At 39.0% G+C, this 13,728-nt stretch overlaps 1 protein-coding gene across 5 annotated transcripts in view; it reads right to left on the bottom strand.

Moving 5' to 3' along the window:
• TMEM182 (transmembrane protein 182) overlaps positions 1-13,728 on the bottom strand; it is a 76,454-nt gene that overhangs the window by 7,254 nt on the left and 55,472 nt on the right. For all 5 annotated transcript variants that reach the window (XM_019804991.2, XM_011231056.3, XM_002913496.4 and 2 more), the window contains one exon: positions 11,398-11,535. In XM_019804991.2, the coding sequence (XP_019660550.1) occupies positions 11,398-11,535 (138 nt within the window). The remainder of the gene's footprint in view (positions 1-11,397; positions 11,536-13,728) is intronic.

Below are 13,728 nucleotides of genomic sequence, written 5' to 3' on the forward strand. Positions count from 1 at the left end.
GGAAGAGCCACTCATGATTTTACAACTCTTACAAAGCTGAAACTTTTCCCTCTAAATATCGTGAATTCAATTTGGAAAGCATTTTCTCTGAAACAAAGGTCACATAGTCACAAAAGGCCATTAGGAATGCAATTGCTAATGATAAACAATTTGGAAATGTTCACAATGTGGGGAAAAAAATACAAAAGAATTTCACCAACACCAAGTCACAGACTGAAAATAAAACTGCATGTCCTCAATATTTCATGGAAACAAGTATGGAAAAATAAAGATTTTGTATACTATATTATAAAAACCAGATTTAAAAACATATTCCTAGGGAAAAGTTAGCCTTAGAAATGGAAATTCTTCAAAAAGACAGGCAAATGCCAAACTCCTATATTCTTGTCTAGAAATACATATACTTCTATTAAAAAACAAAAACCCTTTGGAGTTACTGAAAAACAATAAACTTGGTCTTTAACTGCTTAGATATAACTGAACTGCCTTTGAGATATGTTTTAACAGCTTCAATCATGGGCAGCTATTGGTTACTTGGGGAAGAATCATAAATTCAAGATGAGTCTATTGGCCTCTTTTGTGTGTGTGTGTGTGTTTGCACACAAATTCAGTGGCAACTCATTTCAGCTTTCAATGGGCACAGGAAAGGCCAAAGAATTCCACAGTCCAAAAAATGCATTATGAAGGAAGTTAAAGTGAACAGTGAACAGTAAATTAGAATCAGAAAAATACTGCCTTTTCTCTAACTGGAGGCTGCATGTACTCTAGAGACAGGGCAACATTCAGCACGGGCATCTAGAGAAACAGAACTAGAAAGTCAGCTTCATAAAATTTTAGGGATGATAGCATCAGCTTACTCCTTGTGTTTATTTTCAGAGGACGAAATGAGGTCTGCAGTCACAAGGTCAAAGTCGTCTGTGGCATAACTCAAATGGACACCCTGATAGCAGGTATAACACGTTAGGATGAAGACATTCAAAGACACCCTACAGTGGGGAAAAATTCCAAGGAGGTGGCGGGCAATGAGGTTACTTTTCCAGGTGGAGCTCCTAGGAAGGTACATGGAGGGTTCATGATAACGATAGATATGAAGAAAAAATTTGAAGCGTGGGTGAAGGATAGTAGCGTTAACAGAATGGTGAACCTGGATCTGAGATGCCCAGAAGAAAGGACAAAAAGGAAACTTGATAAGCTATGTATTTACTATCATTTTCTAAAAGGAAACAGCAGTTCATCAAGAAATACATAATGAATGCCTTCTCAGATCTGTAGAGGAGCACCGAGCAGCATAAGTGACCACGTCCCCACAAGGGACTTTTGCAGAAGATCCATAAACGGTCTTCATATAAACATTTCTGAAATTAGTCCATCCTGATATTTGAAGGTATTATATTAAGCCCCAATAGTTTGAAGGTTGTTCTAATGGGTAAAAAGCACCCCAGGTTCATTGTTTCTCTTTCTCCTTTGTTTTAACTGAGGGATAATTTACATAGAGCAAAATGTACAAGTTTTAAGTGTATGGTTTGATGAGTTTTGATAAATGTAAACATCAATGTAGCCACAATCCATTAAAAATAGAACATATCCATCACTGTCACTCCAGAGAGGTTCTTCAGGTCTTCTCACACCCCTCCCCCAAAACATCTATCACTATACCAGAGCTTTGCCCTTAGAGCCTTGTAGCAATGAAATCATGACAGTGTGCAGTCTTTTGTCTCTGGCTGTTCATACACAACATGTTGACAGAGAATTCACCCACATTGTGCATGTGTTAGTAGTTCCCTCCTTTTACTGCTGAGCGCTATTCCCATTGTCTGAATAGACCACAATTTGTTTATCCATTTATCTTTTGATGATCATTTGGGTTCTTTCTAGGTTTTGGCAGTAATGAATTGAGCCACTATGAATATTTTGGTTCGTGATGTTCTAATTCGAACATAGGGTCTTGAAATGATGGATATATTTCCTTAGACAAATGGTTTTAAAAAAAGAAACAGGCAACAATATGTTTTTATGAAACACGATCTTATGCCAAACTGATAAAATGATGCTGGGCTTACAGACGCTATGGCAGTGACCTGCAGTACACCTGCTCAGGCTTTCCCCCACACCCCTAGTCTGCCAAAGAATACAGTCTTCCCTTCTTCAAGCATCAGTTTTGTCAACAAAACTTTTGACACCTGTTCAATAGTGCTCACTGTGCTATTAGACTCTCCAAGTGCTTGGACCACAGGTATGCTTTGTGACTGTTTTCTCAGTTCCTTAATTCTTTTTTTTAAACTGTCATTATGTATTATTTAAAATATACAAAATATGACATATAAATGAATGTTATGAAATTTCATTATAAAACTAACCCCTTTGAACTGGTTCCCAAAGTAGATACCAGAATGCCACCCTGCATCTTTGTTTTCTGGGACTTCTTTGGAAAGACACTTGCCCCTCAGGTATCCATGGAGCATCTCTAGCCTTTAATTTAGAGGATATAAAAGCACAACCAAGGAGAAAGAGCCAGACCTTTCTGAGAATGGGCAAGGGTTTTACCTCTTGGGATAGAGTAATAGTGCTCCCTCATGATATAGATAACACTGGAGTCCATAAGCAATATGTGTTTGGGGCCCAAATTCACAAAAGACTTTGGATAATATCTGCAAATGACGTTATATATAGGGTCATTACGTTTATGTATGTGTTTTAAAAACATAGAGTATTAACTTATAAAATGTAAATGCTTAGTGCCACAGTATTTGCAAACCAGTTTGGCATGTGTTAACTTTTAATACAGTAGGCACCTTAAAAATTTCATTGTTTGAGACTTTTATCAACTTTTAAGAAAGTTAAGATAAAGTATTGATGAAGTTAAGAAAGTTATGTGTCAGGCTAAAGGAGAAAACACGGCCATTAGTGTAGGCTATTCTCACAGATCCATTCCAGAATCTAAAATGCATACTTATTTTTCTAAACATTACATGATGAGGGAAGGAAAATTTGCCAATTCTACATTTTCTCAAAAGTAAGACTTGTCATTGCATCGTAACACATTTTCAAAGTAGTTACGTATCTGTTAGTTCATCCACAAAAAAGTTAGCTTTTCCGGGAAATGCACTAGAAGTTCTTAAATATAATTTAAATTGTACTTTTGTAATAGTCCTTCTTTACATTAAAATGGTATTGCTTTCTCTTTTAATTGAATTATGCTCATTTTTACATATCATATTTCAGAAATTTTAAAACTGCTAATGCATAATTGTCAACCATAAACAATTTCCACTCTTCATTTTCTCAGACTCACTTTCCACTGATTTTTCTCCAATTTCCTGTTAGCCTGAATACCTTACATAGCTATAATTTCATGCCTGTATATTTTCATCACATCTATTTGATTTCCAAATATTCATAACTGCCCACACTTCACCACGCTACTGTCCAAATATATTAACTGCCTCTTCCCTTTCATTTTTCTGGCTTCATGTTTTTATTTAGTCAACCAAACGTATACAATGTCTATTGGGTTTCTCAAATATTTATTACTTTCTTAGATTGGCATAATCATTGTAGACATTAAAGTCCTGTTTACCCAATACTCTGTACTCTCTTGAGAAACAGTTATTGATAGAGAATGATCATGAGGGTTTATCCATCTGTACAAGCCATTAGGAACTGCATCTGGAAAGAGGATTTTCATTTAACACAAAGAAAGTGTTTACTCCCAATAGATAAGTTTCATGAAGCAGGAGGTGGTTGAATGGCACAGGCCTAGCTTCTGACTGTCCTGGTTTAAATCTTATGTCATAGGTGCATGGGCTGGAAAGCTTTACACTTGACTAGATGAGTAACCTTGAACAAGTTCTGCACTTCTGTATGTCTCAGTATCTTTGTTGGTAAAAGAGAGATCATGCAGGTGCCTACTGCTGAAAGCAGTCATAAGGAATTAATGGAGATAATGCACTTAGCAAGGTGCCTGGAACAGGGTAAGTGCATAATAAGCATTGGCTAGTTTTGTTATTATCATTATTCTTATTGAGCTTTGTCATGAACTCCTGCTAATGGCTAGCAAATATTATTCTGTGAAATATTTTAAAGCATCAGAGCTTCTCATATGACTGGGCTATTTTAGGACTAGTCAAGAGGCAAGGGGATAAACTGCCACAGTGCCTTCCAGTTCTGAGATTTCATGAGAAGGTGAGGGAGATTGTCTGCCCATGTCTTACTAGAATCTTCCACCAGGTGGCACCAGTCACCCCCAGGCCCATCGCTGAACATTTCAGAAAGGGTAACAGGTGAATCCAGACTTGTGCTCATAAGGACATTTTCTGTTGTAAGTATCCACTGAGCAAACTTTCTGTCCTTCCCCAACAACCTTTTAGTCAAAGGAAGTAAAAGTTCTTTCTAGGACAGACTTAGCATATGTCAATCTGGTCATTCAGGGGAGTCTGTTACTAATGTGTTTCTCTTTTGTACATGTAAGTATAATAGGTGGGGGAAAAGGCCTCAGAAAATGCATAAAAATTTGAGTTAAAAAAGCAATATGCCTTATTCATTCACTACTAGTTATTTCTGAGCAAAGTGACTATTTGGGGGAAGGGTATGGAATAAAACAGAATATTTACAAAGAAATTAAATCCCTTGCAGGACTAATAGATATTAATGATACACATACTTTTAAAAAGGAGAATGAAGCAGATGGAAATTTATTCTGCCTTTCCACCATATCAAAACCTAACCCCAAGCCAGAGATGCCATTTATAAAGTGGAAAGATCTCATCACATCTGAAAACTCCTTTTCAGCGTGGAGGTTAATTATATTACATAATAAAATATCATGAGAGTAAAAGCATTCATTTGCCAGACCTATAGCTCTAGTTCTCAGAAGAACTACACAGATACATTTTTGATGTACTGTATGGTGATTAACATAATATAATAAAATAAAATTTAAAAAAAATAAATAAAAATAAAAATAAATAAAAAGGGGTGGGGACCATTTATTCACCTTTGCAGTTCAAGGTTTTCCAGAAAGTCCCACTAAAGCTGTTACTGAGCTGACCTCTCATACCCTAGATTCATCCAGGCAGGGGCTGGACCATCACCCCGAATGTTCCCAATGAGGACACATATGCACACAAAGCCAGGTAGGGGTAGAGTCAGGAGCACAACAGCTCTCTCCAGAGAAACCACTCTGTGTCTCTTCTTCCCACTTCTCACCCCTTCCCCAGCCCTCACCTGGCTGGGGTGTTAGAGGCTCACAGGATCACTCGTCCCTTCTGAATTCTTCCTCTGGGGACCTGCCTCTTCACTGGAACATCACACACCTATCATACTGGTGCCCCTTTCAAAACTGAGTGGGGACAAGTCTGATCCTAACAGCCTGCTACGCACATTCCAACTGATAAGCAATGTGGGGAAAATACTTCAAAGAACTGAGAAAGAAATTTATAAGCTTTAAAGTATTTTTATAAATAAAAATTCTTCAGAGCTCTTTCCTCTTTAATATTGACCAAAGTTGACTTATTCTAACACTTGAAATTTCTATGAAATGACATATTGAGGACATTAAAATCTGAGGGAGGCCTTCCCACATTATTATAGTATCAATATCCAAAACAATACTTTTCCTGAACAAATTCCCAAATATGACAACTGAAGGCACAAAGCCAGGGTATGAAGCAAGTACTTTCAGAAAAATAAGAGTGACTGGTTCTTCCAGAACTACTCAGAAAGCAGATCTAGTGTACAAAGCTTTTGGACTGAGCAAAAGAGAAATCCAAACTGCTGTTTTGTGTTTCATAAAAATCGGAGACAAGAATTCTACAACAAGCACATCTGGGTAAGTATCAGTAATCTACAGTTCTCATGAGTCACCCTTTTGTTTCCACCACATACCTCTGACAGAACAGACCTATGAATAAAATGGGAAGTTCTAGACTTTGGTGAAATATTCTGTTCCCCACTGGGAGGCCATGCTTGTGATTTTCTCCTGAAAGCCTCCTTCTGGTGCATTGAGAAAGACAAAGAGGCTTTAGAAGAGCCATTCTTGCAAGCATTCACTGGCCTTCCAGGCCTGTTCTGCTAACACACAGGCCCCTTTGCTTGTCCAGGGTAAACGGCTGTTTATAGCCTAGATCTCTCACTATATAGACATGGAGACAGCAGGTGCAAGCAGGGAGATGTGTGTTCCTGTAAGTTTAGAACGTCTGCATCTAGGCTGTCAGCAATTCTTCCCTAATCCCTTCCTGCTCATGGTCTTCTGTTTCCTCCACATATTTTCTCTTGCTTTGCTTTATCTGGAGGAAGATGTGAGGAGCAAGGTATGACACTGAGTGCTTCCTGGAAGCTACGTGTTCAGTCTCAGCCAAAAAAACAAACAAACAAAAGAACATCTGAAATATGTCCCTCGGCTTCTGTGACCGATTTTTTCTAGGATTAAGGAGAAAAAGTATCTTGCAGTCTGCATCTATCGCATCTGTCTTATTTCATATAGAAATATTGGTGGTTTATTGATGAGCTGCTACAAATTCTACTGATCTTTTAAAAGAAAAAGGAAAACAAACCACAAATCCAATTTAATTCTGATTCAGTAGTTTATATGATATTTTGTACTCAGAATGTTATATTCCCTTCATATCCACTCACCTTTCCTATGCTACTTTTTTAAAACAATATTTTATTTATTTATTTGACAGAGACAGCCAGTGAGAGAGGGAACACAAGCAGGGGGAGCGGGAGAGGAAGAAGCAGGCTCCTGGTGGAGGAGCCTGATGTGGGGCTCGATCCCAGAATGCCGGGATCACGCCCTGAGCCGAAGGCAGACGCCCAATGACTGCGCCAACCAGGTGCCCCTCCTATGCTACTTTTTAAGAGGGTTCACATCACTACACTTCTAGAAAGCATTGTTCTCCGGAGCCAAAGGGAGCAGAGAGATGAGCCGTGGAAGGACGTGCTTCAGGCGGTTTGTCCCACGTGGCCGAGGATTTATAAAATTCATCCCAACTCACTCAGCTTGTATCCCTGGTGACCAGGAATAGCTTGAGCAACAGCTGTCTGGGCAAGGAGCATCCTCTGTGGTCAAATAATGGGGCATGAGTCAAACCACTACTTTGCCTCCAAAGAACTAATTGTTCCAAAGGACCAATTACACTGCAGAGGTACGCTTGGCTTCCAGTAATACCTCCTGGGTCTAGAATAAAGGCTGCTATATTCCTCTGACTGACAAGATGTCCATGTAGTCTCACCAACTTGAGGGTCCCATAAGGGATTTAGGCGAGATCCAGAAGATTTTCAGGCACCTCTACCCAGGAGGGACTCTGTCTAGCTCTACATTCAGCAGAAAAAAAATGTAATCCCACTTTGTCACTCAGGAAAAGATGATTTCAATTACAAAAGAAAAATATTTGTACCCTAATATGTTGGTAAAATACCGATTTCAAGTTTTTATGGTTTATTACCCAGTGATGTCAGCATCCCAGAACTTCCAGATCATGTCATTATTCTTTCCTGTACACTTGGAAGTCTTACTCATACACAGTAATTCCTGTCTTGACGTCACTTTGCCTAGGCACTAGGAATATTCAGCTATAGAATAATTTCCTCCATACACCTTAAAGGTTTTGTAATGCTATGTCTACCCATTCTAACTTCTGCATCTTTCCTTTCACCGCCAACATCACAGGGTTAGGAGAAGACAAGCATGAGTCCCTTTGGATGTGGGAGCTCTCTGGGAGTCCACATTACAACAAATTTCAGCATTTGTTTAGGCTTTGTGATGAGACTCACTGAAACAGGCTCGGCATTACAACATCCTGACAATTACCATACACTTGTTCCAGAACTGAACCTCCTTGGGGAACACATGGCCTAGCCTGCCTGAAAAGGAATTTTCCTAGCTGCAAGGAGTGGTAACATATGCCTTCCAAGCTTTGCTCTGAACCTGTTGACAGAGCAAGAGGAATACCATGGACCCCGCCCCTTACAGGGACAACTGTGACATCAGCATGACTCAGCCATGCGTGGAATGACCTGAAACAGTCTTCCTGCTAATGCCAAAGAGTCTTTGTGTGTGCACACACCCAGCATTGGCCATTTGGAATTTGGCTATTCCCCGTTCTAAAGCCATCTGTCCAAATAAAGAGAGAGTATGCAATCTTGTTTGTGGCATTGATAAAGCTCCCACAGCAACCCCAGGCCCAAGCTGCACCTGTTCCTAACTGCTCGGCAGAGCACAGCACATTGGCATAGAGCAGCAAAGGAGGCTCTCTTAGGCAGGGAATGACGAGGCAAGCCGTAAAAAACAAAGAGATTCTAGAATACCTGGCACATAGAATGAGATCTCTTCATTTTTGAAAATATAAAATCTAACCAAAGAAAGCATTATAAATTCAATTCAGTTTAACTCAGTAGATGACTATATGCATGGTTCCATATTAAATGTGGCACACAAAAATTTGGCTGGACGAAAAACCTAGTGTTTTCTACACATTTGCCAAGTGTTCATATAGCATAGCATGCAAGTTTCCACCTTCGACTTTGAAAGGTGAAGTTGCCTGTTAACATTATCTGAGAATGTTAATAATAAACAACGAAAAGATTTTTTAAAATTCTTCCATCAAGGAGTACTGAAGCTGAAGGATGATTTATTGGCCCCATTGGCCTTACAGAATTGTGTTTCACTATGGAAACTGACACTAGACTATAAACCAGTTATTCCTGAGAACATCACTTTTTCTGCCTAAGCTAATTTTGTCTCATCCAACAGAATCTCTGTGTTCTGCAGAAACAAATGGTCTTACACAAACAATAAAGAATTCTGCCATGGAGGAAATTCTGTCCATTTTCATTGTTTTCAGAATGGGTCCCAGAATACCATGGACACCTCTTAGTTCCCAGGGGGCTTTACAAGAATATCTGAGCAAGGGGAACCCCAGCCCCATTCCCACACACAGCAAAGATTCCTCACTGACACAGGCATATGAATACATTCCAAATGCTTTACCTTCCTACAGAGTTCTCAGCCAAATGTAATTCTTCGTACGTACTACCTTCTTGAATAATTTAAAAATGACCAACATTTTTTTTTCAAAAGCACTACACACACACACAGACACACAATTCTTTGATCAGACTAAACCAAGGATCAGAGTGTTTCTGAGTTTAAAACAACTGTGCTGTCCATAATGTATACTAAACTCATGCTATTACAGTTGACCCTTAAACTCTGTGGGGTTAGGAGTGCTAACCCTTGTGCAGTTGAAAATCTGCCTTTTAACTCCCTCAAAACTTAACCGCAGTTGAAAATTTGCCTATAACTGTTTTTTTGCCTATAATTTTTGATATCACAAAAACTTAACTGTAATTAAAATTTTGCCTGTAATTTTTGACTCCTCTAAGATTTCATGACTTATGGCCTAAAGACTTAGACCAAAAAAGTCTTACTGGTAACAGAGCCAATTAACACATACGTTGTATATGTATTATACACTGTATTCCTACAATAAAGTAAGCTAAGAAAAGAAAATGTCATTAATAAAAACATAAGAAAGAAAACAGAGATTTACAGGACTGTACTGTATTTATATTAAAAAAAAATCCTTGTATAAGTGGACCCACACAGTTCAAACCCATATTGTTCATGGGTCAACTATACATATTCCCTTTATTGGAAAAGATTTAAAAAGAAAGATAAGGAATGAGAAGAAACAAACACTCTAGCAGACAGCTGTTATTTCTGGGAAGACCATGGAAAAATATGCACATTCACAAGACCTTGGAACAAAGCAAAGGTAGAATGTGGTTTGGAGAAGGAAAAAATATTTGGCTCAGAAAATGCTCAGTTTTATGGCCTATAAGGGATTTGGTCTTGTGGAATTATGAATTAAAGAAGAGAGATTATAAATTGAGATTGAAGTGAAAGGAGCCCGACACAAAAAGCCACACATTGTGTGAATCCATTGATACGAAATTTCCAGATTAGGCAAACCCACGTAGATAGGAAGAATTAACTCAGGGTCAGAGGGAGGAGAGGAGAGGAGACAATGAGGTCTCTTTGTGAGGCGATAAAAATATTCTGGAAATCAGAGAGTGGTAATATTTGCACAATTCTGGAAATGTACTAAAAACCACTTGCATTATATACTTTAAAATGGTGAATTTTGTAGGTAAATCCAGGCCCTTGAAAACAAGGTCCTTGAAAAACCAGTGAGGAAAGGAATTGAATAAAAGATAACAGAATGACAGAATATGGGTATTAAGGAGGGCACGTATTGCATGGAGCACTGGGTATTATATGCAAACAGTGAATCATGGAACACTACATCAAAAACTAATGATGTACTGTATGGTGACTAACATAACATACTAAAAAAAAATTTTTTTTAAAGAATGACAGAACAGGTTAAACATGACTCTTATTCACAGGTTAAGTTTTGGTTCTGGTGTTTTTTGTTTTTTTTTTTTTTCTTTTTTCTTTTTTGAACTCTTTGAACAGAGGATCCATATCTGATTATTCTTTTTATTCCCTCTACAGAATTAAACACAAAATTATGGACAAAATCAGAAGCTGTTTCTGCAACAATTTCGAGACGACAAAGCTATCCATTCTGTTTCTTTACTATCACTACCATTTCATACAGAAACACTGTGTCCTTCTGATGTGATGTTACAATATAGCATAGCCATGTACAGTTTGATCTTAGTGAAGTTTGTCTCATCTTCTAGAACTCTTATCTTTACAAATAATCTGTGCTTATATGTTTTCAGATTCATATTCTGGCTTTTACTTTCCAATTAAATGAAAAACAATTGATATTCATAAGACACACCTAGTGAATTATTTTTCTATATGTACTAAGATCACCATAACAGGCATTAAAAAGACTAGTTAGCTCACTAAAACAAATGTAGGTTTTGCCAAAAGAGAATGTGTTTCTATAACATACATGAACCACAATTAAGAAAAGTGAGTGGTGACATTGTAGAAAGAGATGTTTTTTACTGGTGATAAATAAATCATGCCAGTTTGTAATATCACCATGCAGCTATCTCTTTCAGAGTACACAGAAAACTTCACCCACATCCTGATGTTACAGACAGACATGCTACGAACCCATTTTACAGATAGAAAATAAACAGGTTAAGAGAGGCTAAAGAACAGAGCTTTCTCTTCTAGTGCCTTCCTCATATAATGTGGATACAGCGAGCAAATGGCGTGGAACACATGGAAAACGCAACGTCCCTGGAGTCCCTGGAGAAGGGTCTGCATGTAGTGGGCACTCAAGCAAAACTGCATGTGAATATCATTGTATTACTACTACTAGAAGCCTGAAATCCAAAACTAGAAAAGGAAAATATGAGGATATGGAGAAAAACCATGGCTGGAAATCACACCCTTTGCCTTGTACATACCTGCAGCAATGTACCCGCCTCCACCAGCTTTATAGAGAACGTGGCTCGCGAAGGGGGCTGCACAGATGATCAAAAAGCTCGCAGTCACCACGGCGACGACCCCCAGAAGCATCAGGACTGCCCAGAAACCACGGTAAACTGGAGACCCCAGGGGGAAAAGGAGAAAAGAAAACCACATTTAGATTGTGAACCCCACTTAGATTGTACCATGCAGTCAGTTTCTTTCCTCTTATTGTTCTGATTTCAGTCACAACACAGCTAGGCAGAATCCTAAGCCACGGGTCCTGAATGATGATCCAAAGGAAACCTTACTAGATAACTCTGTACTCAGTGATGTCGACCTTCAATTAACTCACGCTTGTTATTTGTACCACACACATGCTCAGCACGCTCTCAGAGCTCAGTTTCCTGATCATGTTTTCCATTTTAGAAGTGGAGATGTTCTAAAGTTCTGGAAAGAGTTCCCTTGAGTAAGTACCCAGTTGGGTCACAGCTAGGTGTTTCAGACCAAATGCACAAAGGCATGAAAAGGCATTCATGTTTACAAACATTGCTTCTCACTACCACTGTCATCCCCTAGAAGCTAATAATCACCCAATCCCCTAACAAAAAAGTGTACTTCTATTTAGATTGCGACTCTATTGGAAAACAGTCTTCAGGTAATAAAAAATGGCAAACAAAATCAAAATTAAAGGTTTGTATAGACTGAGATTTTAAAATCAGATATATTTAAGGCATACTACTTTCTACCAATATTTTTCTTAGAAAGACTCGAGATGAGAAGTTAGAGTAGTCTCTTACGCATGGACCAGCAAGGCTGAATTAATGGATGCAGCTGGTGATAAATGGATTGTGGGTTTGGTGATACATAGTAATCAAATAAAGAGGAATTCTAATGATCATTTTTGAGCAAGATAATTACTGATCTATTAAACAAATTCATCATTTCCCAAGGGCTAAAACACTAACATAAGTTCCTTTTGGTGTAAATGAGGGAAAGCTCCATAAAACACATTAGTCAAATTACATTTTTAATGAAAACATAGACTTTATATAAGAAAGCAAAAAAAAAAAAAAAAAGATTTTTCTCCACAATCCCACCTGGCAAAGAAAAAACTGTGCCCATCAGCTGGAATCTTAGAGCAAAGAGTACAGCAAGATGGAAATTTGTGGGGAGGAGTCACTGCATTTAAATTGGAAACAAAGGCTGGAAATTGCATGTGGACACGTGTGAAAGACAGGAGTAAAAGTCTAGGTTGTACCCAACATCCTATGTTGTTCACTTGACAGTGGCTTCCAGTTTTGGGTGCTAGGAATATTCTGTGGCTGCATTCGGGCTCTGCAGGGAGCCAAGCAGCGGAGAAGTACTGATCATATTTGAGTGTGGGAAGAGGGGCAGACAGCGAGCCAAAAATGTGCCGTCCAGGTCCTACCAGAATGTGCTGGAGAACTGGCAAGCTTCCCGTTTTACATTTTCATTCACACACATACAATGATTTCCTTCACACTGTTAGCCTCAGAGTTTACACTTGTATTCCCATCATCTTAATTGTCTATCATGCGGTAGGTTCTGAGGCAAGTGCTAGGGGTGAAAACATGATGCAGACGCAGTCCATGGAATAAGAAGCCCATTCTGTGGCTCCCCTGACCACCACTAAAATGTGGACACACATGGCAAACAATTAGCTGATGAGTGTGAAAAGTAAACAGCAAGTGGATTAAGGAGAGAAGCCAAACTTTAAAGAAAGATAACATTGGCTACAAAGAGTTTTCTGAGTTTTTCCTTTTTTTCTCCTCTTGGATTTGGCCTGAAGGCAAGCCAAATTGGGAACTTTATAAAAGGTACAAACAGCAAAACAAACCAAAAAACCCAAAAAACAAAAAATAAAACCCAGAGTTAAGATCATCATCTGCCTAGATTAGCAGGACAGGGAGTCCCTATAAGCCTGCATATGTGGAAAGTTCCCGTGTTGAATTTTCCCTTTTTATTCTCCCAGTCCTGCCTTGAGGCCTCAAAAGTAGATCTGTACTGCTACCCCAGGGGAGGCATGGACACTTAAGATCCCAAATGACAATTCAACCTTTTGGCTATAAGAAGCAGAAAAATGGGGTGCCTGGGTGGTTCTATGGGTTGAGTGACCGATTCTTGGTTTTGACTCAGGTCATGATCTCATGGATCATGGGATCGAGCCGCCACGTCGAGCCACCTTCCCCTTGCCCCCCCCCCCCCCCCCCCCCCCCCGCATTAGGCTCTGTGCTCAGCAGGGAATCTGCTTGAAGATTCTCTTCTTCTGCCCCTCTCCTCACTCATGTTTTCTCTCTCTCTCTTAA

This window comes from Ailuropoda melanoleuca, chromosome 4 (assembly GCF_002007445.2).
Source record: "Ailuropoda melanoleuca isolate Jingjing chromosome 4, ASM200744v2, whole genome shotgun sequence".
NCBI lineage: Eukaryota > Metazoa > Chordata > Mammalia > Carnivora > Ursidae > Ailuropoda > Ailuropoda melanoleuca.